The sequence below is a fragment of the Dermacentor andersoni genome, chromosome 4, assembly GCF_023375885.2.
Source record: "Dermacentor andersoni chromosome 4, qqDerAnde1_hic_scaffold, whole genome shotgun sequence".
Classification (NCBI taxonomy): Eukaryota; Metazoa; Arthropoda; class Arachnida; order Ixodida; family Ixodidae; genus Dermacentor; species Dermacentor andersoni.
In genome coordinates, this window is record NC_092817.1 from 12,904,087 (window position 1) to 12,921,274 (window position 17,188).

General features: G+C 45.4%; 1 protein-coding gene across 7 annotated transcripts in view; it reads left to right on the plus strand.

Moving 5' to 3' along the window:
* v (Tryptophan 2,3-dioxygenase vermilion) overlaps positions 1-17,188 on the plus strand; it is a 308,315-nt gene that overhangs the window by 274,817 nt on the left and 16,310 nt on the right. For all 7 annotated transcript variants that reach the window (XM_055073396.2, XM_055073397.2, XM_072287746.1 and 4 more), the window contains 2 exons: positions 13,760-13,873; positions 14,414-14,521. In XM_055073396.2, the coding sequence (XP_054929371.2) occupies positions 13,760-13,873; positions 14,414-14,521 (222 nt within the window). The remainder of the gene's footprint in view (positions 1-13,759; positions 13,874-14,413; positions 14,522-17,188) is intronic.

The following is a 17,188-nucleotide window of genomic DNA, read 5'->3' on the forward strand; positions in this document are numbered from 1 at the left end:
CGGTAAAGGCGATCCAATCGAAAACATCGGAAATTTTTTGGATGAAAAGCCTGACCAGCAACAAGCCAAGTTTCCTGTAAAATAATAATATCTGGATAATATTTAGAAATAAGATATAATAAATCTGTTGCAGCGGAAAGTATGGAACGACAGTTCCACTGAATTACTGTTAATGTTCCTATGGTGAATAAATCCGAGCAGTAGAAACTGCTTGGTCTAAAACGCTCTCTTTTAAGAAGTCCTTCTTAGTAGGAACCTCTCTATCGTACTTTTTTGCCTTGGACTTGGTGGGAGAGCTAGGTTTTTTCTCTGTCGGTGACCTTGTTCGTTTAAGAGATCGGGGGTCCATATCTACATCTTGATTTTCCATCCCATCTGTGTCAGAAAGACAGATTTGGTCGATTTTCTTAGAAGTTGATGGCTTTGGTGATTCGTTATTTGTGGATGTCTGCGCGGTCGATATTTCAATTGGTCGACTCCGCGGTAGATCCGACACCTGATCCTCAATATTGGCTTTATTAGTTAGTTGAAGCCACGGAGCTAGTTGTGAGGACAGCACCTGAACAAGGGAGTCGGTGAGATTTGTCATGATGCGCTCCATAGCTTTCTCCAGCGCCTTTTCTACGGAAGCTGCCACAGCCTCAGAGGTTGAATTTTCCATACACATCGTTTGACGGGCCGTTATACCCGCATACCCCTGAGTCCTACTCTGAATTTCTCCAATGGCCTCACGACAAGAGCATCGACGTCTATCAATTATTTCAAGGATTTGAACTTCTTTTGACCTTGCAGGGCAATTAGGCTCATCTGCGGGGTGGGGACCACTGCAAAGGCAGCAGGACTCATTTCGGGAAGAAAGGTCATTTGAGTGATGGCCTTCTCCACAAATTCGGCATCGTGTGTTGGATCTGCAGCCTTTTATGGAGTGCCCGAACCGCCAGTACTTTAGACACTGAAGGACGCGAGGTGATAGAGGCTCAACTCGGTATATCAGTGGCCATGCCTTGATTTCCGATGGGCGGTTCATTCCAGCGAAAGTAGCAATGACTGTTTCAGTGGGCATGCGCTTATTATCAACTACACGGCTGCAACGATACACAGAAATCACACGTGCCGCTGAAAACATTTCCTAAATTTCTGCCGGACATAGACTTATGTCGACAACGCGGACTAGGCCTTCGGTACATGCAAGGCGATGAGGAATGAAACTGCTCACCGGATGTGTCGCGAAAACATTGCACTTCAGTAAATCTTGAACACAAGCCTGGTCTGACGAGCAGCAAAGAATCCCCCCTCGGCCGAACTGTCGAACCTCGGTGATTTGTTGAAAATTGGCCGAGGCCATCTGGAGTTCGGTTTGAATTGCTTTGGGATTCTTCATGCGAATCACACCGCCATCACTCGGAACCAAAGCCACAGGTACGCTGCTCGTCCCACTGCGTAAGAAAAGCTCCACCGGCAAATCAGAGTTAGGAACAGAAGCCGACCAGGAGGAAGCCTCCTGGCCTGGCGATGAGAGTGACATTGCAAAGAAACAGGAAATTACTCTGGAAGGTTAGCAGATATTGAAAGAAAAGGTCAAAAACAAATACGTAAAAAACACAGATTAAAAGAAAACCGCCAGCTACTTGACCAGAACCAGTGTTCGGGATCTCAGGAACCGAACGTTCAAGCTACCTCTCGAGCGCGCAATCTTCGTTGTCTGCTGCTTGGAGCTTCTTCTTCACTTGCTATCTTTACTCCATCTGCTTCCTTTTCTTCCCAAATCAGACGAGATGAGCGCTCCTCCAAGTGACAGGTTGCATGCCAGCTCATCTATTTCTTTTTTTTTTATTTGTCATCGTTCTATGTTTGCATTCCTTATAGTAATAAACGTAATTACTCAACTTTAGATCTCACAACCACCACCAAATATTCGGAAGTAAGTGAACATAGCGAGAGGCTTGAATATTGCGGAATAAATTACAGAAACCATTTAGCATTCTCGCGAAGTCGGTGATGCGACAGCATTTATGGCTCGTATTTTAAAGACCGACAAACATAATCATTGAGTTGAAATTGCGCGTTAGACGGAAGCTCGAACGACCCGAATGAAAGATCTCCAAGTACACATTAATCACTCGCGCTAAGGTTATAATGCTTGAACAAGTAAAACATGGTGTAGCAAGAAGCGTCCCGGAAAAGGAAAATTTTTAATGACAAGATGGTCCGGCAGTTTTGGTTGTGGTGGCCTCAGGTGGCTGCTCTAGTCACTGGACTCGGGCGGCATCTTCGGCTTGCCTAACGGCTCAGAGCTGCTCTTCCAGCACCGAACTTTTGAGAGCCGTCTCCCAGCGGCGGCGACGGAGACGGTCCCCGGCGGCCCCCGCAGCCGGCGCGACGTGGCGAAGGAGCGAGCTCGAGGCTTCCTGTACGTTGGCAACGGCCGCGGTTATGGACGCGTCGCGAACGGCGGCGGTTTCTCAGTATAGCAGCGTTGCTTTGTGTCCGCACGCGTTACACGCATCGGTCGGGTATAAGCGTGGGTAACAGTGGCGTAACACGGCTGGGCTAGGGTAGGTGTGTGTTTGCAGTAATCGTTAGGTTACGCCCTCGTTCCTGTTTAATTTGTCGTGCGGTGGCGGGAACGTGCATCTTTCGAGCCTGTAGTGTTGGGCGAGGTCTCTGAACGTGGTCAGGCGATCGCCCCACGACCACTGTGATTCTTGTTGCTGCTGCGTTTCTGTCCTAGTGCCCCGACTTGAACTGAATTTCCAGGATGACACCAGTCTCGAGATATTAATTCCCAAAGTGTGCGACGAAATACATGGACATTCCAATTACGTTTGTGCTTCACTGCATAAAAGAGTGCTATGTTGAAAAGGTAAGTGGAACAGCCGTGCAATTTTACGGCGGTTTCGATGACGCGTAACTCCAAGAAGGTGTCATTGTGGAAATTCATTCGAAGTGCACGCGCCTTGTAACCACACCGGCTACAATTGGTAAATTGCAACATGTGCCGTAAATTAATTCAAAAGTTAATTAAAGAATTTTGTTAATTTGTTGAAGATGTGTTTCGTTTCCCCATGCAAGTAATGTCCGCCTCTCTGAACAATCCAGTACAATGAATAGAATTATGTTATCTGCAGCAGGCAATATTTAAACATTCCCCGTAAAACTTAGAAATCAGCACTTCCCCCCCCCCCCCGGACGCACGCGCGCACGCACGCACGCACACACACACACACACACACACACACACACACACACACACACACACACACACACACACACACACACACACACACACACACACACACACACACACACACACACACACACACACACACACACACGAGTATGTAGTGGTGGGCTAAGGAGATCACGCTGGCCCCGGTAGTATAATGAAAGAAAGTAGAGTATGACGTACTTTGGATTTGCACAGTATATTGTCCTAACGTTTCGGCTGGTGGACTAGCCTTTGTGAAGTAACAAGTACATACCTTTGGGTTTTCTTGTAGACACGCTATATATGAGATGAGTGTTGTGCGCAACAATGACAACGTAAAAATAGCGATAAAACCGTCGAGGTTGGTCATACTGTGATAGGAAATTGAACATTACGGACAGTTGACATACGTTCAGTACTCGCGGCAGTACAGCCAGATCGTACGTGAAAAAAAAAATACACTTCACAACTACACCATTTCTAGACATGTTACGGTATGAACTAATCAAGTAGTGTAAGCAGGGGTGGCAGCACAGTACCCACGTGGCACACAGCACAGAGATCAATCGTTCGTTTACTAAGCATTGCAATGCAAACACTCGAAATCAATAATAAAAAACATGGAAATGCGGCACACACGTAGCATACAGTAAGGAAATTAATCGTTGGTTTAGTAAAGATTGCAATACCAACCAATAGAGATCAATAAAAAACGTGGACATAAAAAGCAGCGTGCGATAGTACAGCCAGAATGCAGGCGATACGCACTGCTCAGTAAACGCCATAGCGAGCAGGATGAATGATGAGGGCTTTTATTGGCATGTGTGCGTTAGAATACTGTGTCGTGCAGGGACTATGGACATCAGTGACATAATTACCATTACTGCGAAAAAAAAAGAAGAGGGTTTTTGAAAGTAAGCTGCGTCCAATGGCATACATAGGGAGTCACGACCAATGTCAAGGATGCTCAGTAGGCACGCTAGTTAGCGCGCCTGCGCTTTCGTTAATGCCAGACATATAGATTAGGTAAGACTCATGGACTTCGCGATCGTGATTGGAATGAAAGCCTGATTCAAGCATAGTGGCCCTGAGGTTTTCGAAAGAATGCCTGGTAAGCGAATATGTCTTGTAAGGGTACATTAGGAAGCGTATTAGCAAGCGATTTGTGGTTATTAAAGCGTATTCAAAACGAAGTTTTGTTTGGCCAATATGCTGTTTTTTTGCAGATGGTGCAATCAAGCATGCATAGAACGGTAGTCTAGTAAAACACGTTGTTAAGCTAGTTAATGCTTTGTATGCCTCTTTCCTGACTTCTTGTATGTTTCCTGTGTGCGTCTCTTTTCTTTTTGCTAGTTTTTTCCTAATAGATGTATATAACGTGGAGGTATCGCAGGTAAAGGATCCGCGAATCTTTATGGTAAAGTCTGAAAGCGTACTAATCCCTTTCTGTGTAGTCTGCATATGCACACACATCTTGCAACGTGCTTTGTTGCATGGGACACAGCCAGATGTGTTGTCATGATCATTTTACTTTGAGGATGTTAACATATATCGCGGAGGTTCTTACACCGCCGGTACACGACTCGAAGCGGTTCAGGAAAGACATCGAAAAGATGTTCACTTTGGGCAAGGATATTGTGGTGGCTTTTAACACAGAAAGCGATTCGTTTCTTTACTGTATACCATGTGTGCGCCAAATTTCCGTGTTTCTTTATTGATCTCGAGTAGTTTGTATTGCAATGCTTAGTAAACGAACGAGTGCTCTCTGTGCTGCGTGCCACGTGGGTACCGTGCTGCCAACCCCTACTTATATTACTTCGTTAGTACTGATTATATACTTGATATATAGTATGGATAGGATGACTGGATGGATATATATATATATATATATATATATATATATATATATATATATATATATATATATATATATATATATATATATATATATATATATATATATATATATATATGTGTGTGTGTGTGTATGTGTGTGTGTGTGTGTGTGTGTGTGTGTGTGTGTGTGTGTGTTCACCTATGTTGTCCTTGGTGTCTTTCTTTGTTGGCTTCCTATGATAGGATTAATAAAAATTGGGCCCCTCAGTTCCTTTTCTCCTCGTTCATAGATAGATAGATAGATAGATAGATAGATAGATAGATAGATAGATAGATAGATAGATAGATAGATAGATAGATAGATAGATAGATAGATAGATAGATAGATAGATAGATAGATAGATAGATAGATAGATAGATAGATAGATAGATAGATAGATAGATAGATAGATAGATAGATAGATAGATAGATAGATAGATAGATAGATAGATAGATAGATAGATAGATAGATAGATAGATAGATAGATAGATAGATAGATAGATAGATAGATAGATAGATAGATAGATAGATAGATAGATAGATAGATAGATAGATAGATAGATAGATAGATAGATAGATAGATAGATAGATAGATAGATAGATAGATAGATAGATAGATAGATAGATAGATAGATAGATAGATAGATAGATAGATAGATAGATAGATAGATAGATAGATAGATAGATAGATAGATAGATAGATAGATAGATAGATAGATAGATAGATAGATAGATAGATAGATAGATAGATAGATAGATAGATAGATAGATAGATAGATAGATAGATAGATAGATAGATAGATAGATAGATAGATAGATAGATAGATAGATAGATAGATAGATAGATAGATAGATAGATAGATAGATAGATAGATAGATAGATAGATAGATAGATAGATAGATAGATAGATAGATAGATAGATAGATAGATAGATAGATAGATAGATAGACGGACGGACGGACGGACGGACGGACGCCTGCAACACTTTCTGCTCATGATACAAGAAATACAGCCGGCATCGTATTCATAGGCAGACAGCTCCATTTTATCACGTTGATTAAAAACAGCCGGCTTCTCTCAAACTTGAAACGCAATGATACCGGGAAAGTTCTGACTAGAACAAACTTGATGAAAACCCCACCAGATGAGAACGTCTAGAGAAGCAGTACCCCCGTGGTGCGAAATCTGAGCAGTAACACTTAAGACGATGTGGCATATTTTCAGAAGTGAAACGCGCAAAGCTTAAAGAGGAAAGTAGAAAGACGAGACACACAGTGCGGTGATATTAAGCAACGCTTTATTTCGAAAACGAACGCCCTCTTTAGAGCGCAAGAGAGAGAGAGAGAGGGGGGGAGAGAGGCAAAGGAAAGACATGTATATATATAGTGAGTATATATAGACATGTATATATAGGGTATTCTATAACGGAGGTATCGAATACCTTTGGTTGGCTACCCTGTACCGGGGGAGGGGGAAAGGGCTGCGACAGATTAGAGAAAAAGAATGCGAAAAGAAAAGAAAAAAAGGCGCTAAGATGCAGCGCTCCAAAGGTGCTTTACCGACAAGCCAATATATTGCCGCTGCGACAAAGCGTTGAAATCGCCAGGTTGGTGATTTTTCTTTCTGCTCCTTTTTCAGTCAATATGAGCACGAAAATTGTTAGAAACATTCGCGTTTGTCGTTTAACAGGGGGTAATATTTTAATTGACCTCATTCGTCATACAGATCAGATATATAGGCTAGGCGTAAACTTTTTTTTTTTTTACTTGCCTTCTTATACGCCTGTCACACGAGCACCCGTAAACTCCTCTTAACTCCGTTGTCTTTATCTCGAGGGAGATGCACTCGGGTCTCACGGTCGCCCTCCCGATAAGGCAGTTTAATGGACGAAGTGACTGCGAGCCAGAACGCTATTTTTCTAGATCAACTATTTTCGCCTTATTTCTGTGTATATCACGGGGGAGCCGCCATGGGTTGTGGCACGGATGCGACTCGACGACTCCACGCCTCTTCTGGGGCTGGCGACTTCAGTGGTGGCTGCGTCTAAAAAGCGGACTGGCCTCCAGAGCGACACCGATCGCGACGATACCAGTGTCTACTCGTTTAGCAGTGAGGGCTTCTCCGATGACGACTTACAGATTGTGAGGAGCCGCAAAGCAAAACGATGAAACACCATGGCCTTCCTGTCTTCAAGCACGTCGACTGTAGGATAAACTCGGAACACTTCAATCAGTACGATTATATTTGTACCAGAACTTGAGGCGACTCAACAGACAGTCTGTCTCGAAGCTCCTTGAAGCAGTGACGCCAAATCAAGATTGCGCTGCGAACTTCGAGCAAACTTACGGAACTTGGCGGCATGAAGGTCCGCTCGTATAGTTCTCTGGATAGTGACACCACTACTGGTGTCATCTACAATGTGGACGTCTCCATTTCCAGCGTGAACTTGCCTATACTAGTGAAGCTAGCCGTTGGTGGCTTTGCCATAACTCACGTGTCTCGACTCGGCACATCCCACTGTGTGAAGGTAATTTTCAAAAGCGAATCTCTTCCCTCACGCGTCAAGGCGAGCCACTTTAGACAACCTGTGCGACCATTTATCCCAAGGACACGTGAGCGGGACACGTGAGCGCCGTGTGCGAGAACACGAGAGTTTTCTCGCGCTGCGCAGAGCCCCACGCTGCTAATTCGTGTGTATCCACGGTTCTCAAATGCCCCAATTGCATTGGGTCCCATGATGCTACCTGAAAGGACCCTCCCAAAGAAGGAAAGGGTGGTCTTAAAGCAGAGGTCGAGAGACCGTTCGTCTCGTCGGGAAGCTGCTGTGGCCCTTAGAAAGCGACGCTCCCGACGCCGTCGGACTTCAAAGAACGCAGATGCCTCCGTGAAGAGCACATCCGACAATTCCTCCTCCTCTGCCCCCTACGCCTGGCGGAGTCGAGTCTAAGGTCGTGCCGCGCTACACCATTACTTAGCCCGCGCTACCAAAGCGACAGCCCCCACCACAGCCGAAGCAACCGCCGGGGCCACAGCCGATGGCACAGCTGAAGCCACAGTTGAAGCCACGGCTGGTGCCACAGCCGAAGCCACAGCTGGTGCCACAGCCGATGCCACAGCCGGAGTGACAACCACATCAAAGGATACAGCGCACCGCGGTAGAGTCCACAGCGCCGACTCCCGATAAATTGTCCGAAGAAGACCGGCAAGTGGTTGTGATGCTTCGGTCCCTTATAAATACCCTTCGTGTACTTTTCAGGAAGTTGCATACTCTGTCAGCGCGAAGCGCAGTGCAGGTGTTAGATGCTCTTAATCCAGTGCTTGAAACTCTCGAGTAAACCCCATAGCTCACCCGCAGCCTCCTATTCGCGCAACGACCACTGACTCTTTGGTCGCCCAGATGTCATCAACGCAGATCACCAGCTGTGGAACTCCACTTTGGTGTCAAGGTGCTTCACTGCACACACAGTCGTCACTTCCTTCTCTTCTCTTCTTTCTATTCCCACTTTCACTCACCCCCAGTGTAGGGTAGCTAACGGGACGCTCGTCTGGTTGACCTCCCTGCCTTTGCTTTCTTTGCTATATATCTCTCTTGGTCAAGGCAGATCGGCGATGTCCCTCGGCGGCTGAAGGAAGTACTCTCGTGACCATACTGGTTGTAAAACTGGTAATTTGGTTACTGTATGCATTAAAATTAATATTGCGTGTGTGTAGAACGTCTATATTGAAATAAGTAAAATTTCAAGCACAATTAAGCAACAATTATTTTCAATCAGTTTGTGCAGCAGCAAACAATGAGTTTGCTGCTGCACAATACTCTCGACCTTGGCCACTTGGCGCCATGTTCTTCTCGTCTTTCAAGGCGTTTACACGAGCCCGACATAACCGGGTCGTGTCGGCTTGTTTGGCTGAAATATGCCTCTCGAGTTCGCGTAAACTCTAGCCAGTCGGACTGAACAAGCGTCGAGTCGGGCTGCGTCAGCCCGACTGCATGGGGTAGGTGGACGCAGCCCGACCCATTTGCAGCGTGCGTGTAAACGCAGTCGGGTCCTGCCGGCCAGCGCCGAGACTTGCGCGTCAACGTTGGGACGTCGCGATTTATGCGTCGGTAGCGGGAATAGTATCAGGACGAGGCCAATACAACCTCATCGTAGCAATAAGACCCGCGAATAGAGCTGTTGCAGACGGCAGCAAGAACCGGAAGTCCAGTTCGAACGAGTTGATGTCTCGGCTCGACGCTGTGTGCCCTTGTTGTCCAGACTTGCCAGAAGCGAGTTCACATAAACGCGTGGTCACGTCGGGCTCGGTCAGGCCGATGTCTGACTAGACCCGCTCGCGTCGCGTTTATGCAAACGTGTTCTTTGTCGTGCTAGCCGTGCACTGGTCGGTGTGATCACTCATGACTGACACTGGCACAGTAGACAAAAGAAAAGCTCAGGAGGTCACCGTGAATGGGATGTTGCGTTTTAATATAGTTTGCATCAGTTCGGGTAGCAGAGCGCCAACTCACCACGCCACAAATGATACCACAGTTAACCACAGAGTGGCTAGCGTCGTTGTCAGTACTGCTATGTTTAGCCAGCGCACTTTGTTTTTTAACAAAGTGTGTGCTTTTTGCATCCAATATATTGAATAATATTTTTATGGAAGGAGATAGAGAGAGAAAGGCAAAGGAAAGACAGGGAGGTTAACCAAAGATTATCTCCGGTTGGCTACCCTGTACTGGGGGAGGGGCAAGGGGATGCAATAGGTGAGAAAGGAAGAAGGATAAAAAAGGAAAAAAAACCTATGCACACACACGCACGTACACACGAACTATTTCTATGGGCACTGTCACGCAGCCCGCAAAGGCGTTCCTAGTCTTACGCAGTGTCACGTACAGTCCTACGTCACACAGTGTACAGTCACAATTTGTCAGAAAGTCCCGTGTCTTTCAAGTATCGCAGCAGCGCCTTCATAGCGGATTGCGCTGATGTTCGCGTAGGCCAGGTTTCAAGGATCTTGTTTTCTGTCATTGGGCGCTTGTCCAGGTGGCTGAGATGACTGCTCTTTGTGGGTTAAAACGAGAGCACTGACAAAGAAGATGCTGGATCGTTTCGTTGCACCCGCAGAAGTCTCACAGTGGGCTGTTGGCCATTCCGATAAGGAAAGAGTAGAGATTTGAAAATTCTACTCCAAGCCATAGACGGACAAGAAGGGTGTAATCACGTCGTGGAAGCTCGGGTTCAATATGGAGCTGCAAATTAGGGTCCATGGTATGGAGGCGTGCACTTGTGAAATCAGATTAATTCCATTGGGCTAATGTCAGGTCACGCGCAAGTGCGGAAAGTTTTTTCGCTGCGTCGGCTCTCGAAAGAGGAATGGCAACGCAGTTGACGCCGTCATGGGCAGATCGGGCAGCTGCGTCTGCTCGGTCACTGCCATGTATGCCACAGTGACTAGGCAACCACTGATATATTATATCGTGTCCTTCGTCAACTAGTCGATCGTGGAAGTCTCTGATCTTTGCGACGAGCTGCTCAATATGGAAGGAGTGTAAATTATAATAGCTACGAGCTTAATTAAAAGTTACATTCTTGTGCTTGTACAAAAACCAAACACCGCTGAATGCGCCTATGGCGGCCAGTTTTAGAAACTCCTTATTGGCCGCGTGACACGACCACAACTTCCTTGATGTCCAACTCCCTTGGGAAGTCTCCCTTATCCTGAAGGAGTTCGTGGGTGCCCATGTGAAGCGGGTATTAGTTGCCGTCACTACGACATTACTGAAAGGTTTTCCGAGCATCAGCGCAACGCTGTTGGCCTCATATGTTTACCTTAATTCGGTGTCACGATCCCGGCTGCTTTTGTTCTCAAAGTGTGGTAGCTTGTGCAGAAATATATGGGATGCCTGACAAGACATATATTTGGACTATAGTCGGCACTGATACATTTTGACTTCATAACACTGATATATTCGACTTAAAGTCAGTATAGATGGGCTGTCCGTAAATCATTCACCCGATGAGGTTCACCAACTCGTTTTCATGAGGCAGCTTTGCCATTTAATTAAGATTGTTCATCTCATTGTTGGTGGCCTTCATAACTTCAAGTGGGTGGGTCCACCTGCTTGGAAAGCCAGCTGTTTAAAACTATCACGCAGAGCACGGTCCACTAGCGCACTGGCACGTCATTCAACCGGCAAGCCACATGCGGCTACATTTCCTCCATCTGTGAATGGGCATAAAGTTCAAGCTGGTCGAGAAAGCTGCCATACCTTATTTCCAACGCACAACTTGGGAGTACCCTAGGCAAAAGAAGTTGTCACAGACAACCTAAAAAAAGCTGGGAGCCATACAAACGGCAGCGAACAGTGGGTTTACACCGTAACGGGAAAGAAGTAAGCGCCATTGCCGAGAACGCCCTCTGGCCTTTGCTTTCTTACGAGAGGCGGTACAGTAATTACGCAAAAGTTGTAACACAACACGCCAATAACTATCCTGAGAACAATACATACATTATTTGAAGGCTAGGACATGAAAACAGTTTCTCGCAGTATGACGGTCTATAGTGACGCGGTCCGATGCGAACACGCACTTACACGTTCTTTCCCGGATGAGACCATAAAAAAAAGCACGGAAGAGAGCATTGAATCATTTTTTCCAGCTGCCACTGCATTCGACGTTGCCAAAATTCAGCCAACCCAACTGATTCGCGGTAAGCGCTGCCTGTTACACTGAGAACAATTTAAGGGCACCCGCGTATACACACAGAATACAAGTGAGCACTTTGTGCTGTTATTAGTATGGAAAATTGTTTACGGAACATGGCTCATTTAAACTACCCGACAAAGCGCAGCACAGACAGGAAAGCTATGAATCGGATGTGAATTCATACTGACTCGTCTATCTATCTTGTTTTAAAGTGAAGCTTTCTTTGCCTCTTCCTTCGACTTTCCCACTGCTGCTGCTGCTGCTGCTGTGGCTGCTGCTGTCTGGCACATCGCGTCGGGGGCTGGTTCAGAGCGTATGTTCACATGACAGGAGCGAGTCAGAGAGGAACGGCGACGCGAGAAACTCGTTTGGACCCCATCACTTCGAATGTGCACAATATATACATAGCTTTCTGGGCGTCGCCACATTAGCCTCTCGACAGCTATAATTATCCGTGATCTCTCTCAAAAGCATTGCAGAAACTGCAGTACTTCCCTTTCTACTAACGTGCGAGCCCAGAGAGGACGTAGATAGAACTATAGAGAGGAGGGAGGAGAAGAGGCAGTTCCCATACAAGGGCGGTGGGGGAAGGTCACGTGAGAAGGCAAGGAAGCCCTACTGCTACAAGACAGCGGTTGCGGGGAAATTGGATAAGCTTAGGTTAAAGGTACGGTATAGTACGTCCTGCTATTTCTGAAAAACAAACACCATGCAACTATGTCAAGCGCACAAATTGCGCAGGGCGTGCAGAAGCAGAGCCGCATTAATAAAAGCGCACCGCAGGTTCCAGGCGACACCACGGAAGCGGTCGACCATCAAATCAGCACTTCTGTGTCCGCCGCGGTAGCTTTGCGGCTATTGAATTGCTAGATGTTGCGGAGTCCGCCATTACGGCCTGCTTCATAATCCGATTGTGGTTTTGGCACCTACAGCTCCATAATCCAATTCAAGTTTAATACTTCTGCCACGATGCGATGTGCCATGTGAGGCAATGACAATGCTCAGCCCTCTCAGAGGTTATGAAATGTTGCGCACAACAATGCCTCAAGCAAACACCTCTCCCTCTGTGTTATGTGTACCAGCAGACAAACAGATGTGGTGCACGCAAGGTAACACTTAACCTCAACTCACCACTCTTGTGTTAGACTAAACGTTGCAGAAATTAAACTTTCGTCGTCAACATCACCGCTAATTATCGTCATTCAAAGCAACCTGCAGCACAGAAAGCTTCGCTTACGTCGATTCCCACAGTGCATGGGATCTGCATAATTTTTTTTCTCAGTGGTTTGCGGAACAGCTTAAGGGGACACTAAAGAAAACTACTAAGTCGAGTTATATCGATATATTATTCGTCTAGAAGTCGACCATCGTTTTTTGTGTGCCAATATATGGCATTGTTGCGTAGAAAATTGCCACCGGAGCTGTCGCCGCTGCTGCTCAATTTGAACCGCCCACGCCTAAACAGACGAGTCTTCGTAATCCTCACGTGACCTCGCTCTCTGCTCCTCTCTGTGGATCAGCCAGTGCTCACGTGACATGAAGGGTATACCACATTCGAAAGTAGGAGGCGCCATTTTAATTCTTCATTTTCGTCATTTTCTAGCTTATACAAAAGCTCTATTCTCGCTACGAATGACGAATTCGTTATTGCAGAAGCTACCCGCCGTGGTTGCTCAGTGGCTATGGTGTTGGGCTGCTGAGCACGAGGTCGCGGGATCGAATCCCGGCCACGGCGGCCGCATTTCGATGGGGGCGAAATGCGAAAACACCCGTGTACTAAGATTTAGGTGCACGTTAAAGAACCCCAGGTGGTCAAAATCTCCGGAGTCCTCCACTACGGCGTGCCTCATAATCAAGAAGTGGTTTTGGTACGTAAAACCCCATAATTTAATATTTTTATTGCAGAACCCTATCCTTCGATATAGCTCGAGGTAAAAATTTTAATTAGTGCCACTTTGAGGACGTGCGCTTATCTCAACCGCAGGAGCTGCGAGTCAACTACGGCAAGCAGCACTACCAGAAGGTGTTCGAGGATCCCTCCGCCATCCACAAGATACAGGAGTCCGAGAAGGAGCTCACGTTACTGCAACTCGTAGAGGTGCATGCGCTTTCTTTTCTGCATCCACGCGCCGGCTAAATTTTACTTTACTGTGCCGATACAATATTCCGTTATAGCCCTTGAACTAAATGAACGTGGTAACTGTATGTTACCAAGGAAATATTATAAGGCTCTGCTGAAATCATGATACCCACATTGAGAGATTTTGCATAGTAGAAACATATTACAGCAGGGGTTCTCAAAGTTCCGAAAGAAATGGCAGGATAACCTACAAAAATAAGGTAATGACAAGAAAAGGAGCATGCAGTAATAAAAGTGTGCACATGTGAACAAGCGTATAGATAACATAAGAAGTAGATTAGATATACAAAAAATATAACTCAGTTCGTACACTAATGTTAGCGATACTGCGCAGTCATCAATATACAGACATGTGAACAAGCATATAAACATTAACACGGATAGTCAACTTGATACATAGCAATCACAACGAAACTCAGAAGAGATAACTGAACAGTATGTTCCTTTTTTTTTTTTTTTTTTGGTTCCTGGTCCCGCATTGACGCTGCCGGGCCACAGCGGTGGCTGGAACGGACGCCCGGCCTGGAAGCGCATGGCTTCAACTTTTGGGAAAAGTATCAAAACGTCGTGAAACGCATGCTCGACCAAATGGAGGAGGACGCCAAGGTGCGTGCACCGACTGTGCACACTAGTCTGACTTGATTGATTGATTGATTGATTGATTGATTGATTGATTGATTGATTGATTGATTGATTGATTGATTGATTGATTGATTGATTGATTGATTGATTGATTGGTTGATTGATTGATTGATTGATTGATTGATTGATTGATTGATTGATTGATTGATTGATTGATTGATTGATTGATTGATTGATTGATTGATTGATTGATTTCAACGTGTGGGAATCTACTCAACGATGGTTGGTTGTATGGTTGTATGGTTGAACAAGATATTACGCAGAAAGGAAGTTCGGAGAGGATGGGTAACAGTTGGCAAATACGTCAAGCTAGCTTTTGCGATATCTATGTGCCTAAAGGGCAGTGTTGCCTACCGGAAGGCAGCTTATAGGCTTCTGTAACAATGTCCAATTTTAAAGTATAGCTCACTGTTTTGGGTAAACAGTGATTGTGTTCGCCAATTTGGACATTAGCACTTTGTGTTTCTCTCTTGTGCACTTCATCGTGTTCGCTCTGCGATTGCAAAAAAGCCCGCCATTGTTTCACCACCACAAGCTTGATAGTGGAATATTATCACTGCACAGATCTGCTGCGCACAATGTCGCATGACTTAAAATACCGCGTGCGCGTATGCCGCAAAGCCGCCCCCACCACTCCCCCTGAAATGCGTTATACGCGATAAGTTATCCCATCGCCTGCACGCCGATATTTCGAACGTCCTGCGTGATACTTGAGACTGCGGACTGCGATATTACGCAGACATATGCTGGACGAATTTCTCACGTGTGACTGACAAAACGGAAAATGAACCGTTTTGAGAATACGGCATCTGATCAATCAAAGCCTTTCTCGATTCACTGTAGCGATATAACTTACACGATGCACGAGTTTTCGCGATCACGACAATGGAAAGATTCTACTGCAATTCTTTTAATTTTTGCTCTTCTTCAAAGGCTATAGCGGTGCATCGCCTGCGTTCGACGATAAGGAAGGAATGAAATCGAGCGAGATAAGTCCTTAATTATAACATCTCGTGTCTACGCTTGTCATTCAGGGCAAGCATGTCCGTATATCTTTGCTGAACGTGGAGACTCTTGCTTCATGATAAGGGATGGCAGACGACATACTGAAAACGTTTTCTGTAAGCTTGCTTTCTCCTGTCATTGTGGAAAAAGGGATAATGCGGTGCATATACTGTAATAGATGCATCCTTTCGAAACCAGACAGTTTCCTACAGTTACTAGAGGAAATTCTGGCGCTGCGATTGTTAAACCACCATGAGAATCATGGAAGTACATGGATTCACCTGTTCTTCGTGCTTGGGGCTTCAGACGTTGTGATTTCGTGTATACGCTTTATCTGGGCCCAAATTGGCCTAAATTTCAAAGCAATTGATACTTCTTTAATGCAGAAGGTAGCAATACCTTCATCGTACAAATACCTTGGACTAAACATCACCAGCAACCTTTCCAGGCACATGCATGTCGACATTATATGTAGCAATGCCAATCGCATGTTGGGCTATTTGCACCGAAACTTCTCATCCGCACCATCGTCACTGAAACTAACTCTCTACAAAACATTAGTTCGCTCCAAACTAGAATACGCATGCGCCATTTGGGACCCGGCTAACATTACACTCATAAACAGCATAGAAGCCATTCAAGATCGTGCAGCGCGTTTCATCTTATCAAACTACTCCCGACATGCTAGCGTTACGTCAATGAAAACAACAATTAACTTGCCAGAACTTTCTTTCCGTCGTAGATGCTTGCGCCTTTCGCTATTCCATAAAATCTACCGCCACAACCCTTTGTTTAAAGAACAGCTTATCACCCAACCGTCATACATATCATCTCGCTCTGACCACAGTTTCAAAGTTGGTGTGCCGTCGTCACGTACTAAACTTTGTAGTAATGCATTCATCCCTAGCACAAGCAAAGATTGGAACCACCTTCCCGCCACCGTTGCAGCCATCCTGGATACCGACACCTTCAAAACCAGCATTCATGAAACGCCACGTTGAATATGTCTTTGTATCTTACACAACTTTTTTGTTCTGTTCACCCACTCTTTTCTGTATGCCTTCGGGCCTTGAAAGTATCTTAAATAAATAAATAATCTGGAAACAAGCATAATTCCTGCTAATTGCAGTGGTTCCGCTTGTTCACGCGTCCGTGGCGTAATAGTTTCAATATCGGGCTTCTGTGCTAGAGGTCCTGTGCTCGTATCCTGCTGTGAGACTAATGTAATAATGTTCATTTAATTATTTATAACTCAGTACTTTTCTTTAAGTGATCACTTTGCAAACTCACGAAGCCATTTAAAGCGAGAAAGGCGAGGTTTAGGCCAATCGATGTACTGCACGTTATTCCCATGCTGGCTGAACCACCCTGCTTGCAAATCTCGAAGACACTAGCGCCACAGTTCCCTCTGGCAATTGTATGAAAGTCTGTGGTCAAAACACGTTGTGATAAACAGCATTCCCTCCTGTCTTAAAGCGAAATAGAGAGAGCGCGCTGGAAATGGTGACAAAAAAAAAAAAATTGCAGCAGATCCAACGAGTTGGAGCCTATGTACAGCGAAGCACTGTGTGAGTGCATAAAGAGTCCAAACACGAGTGCACACACAAGCCTTGCGGCAAAGCCAAC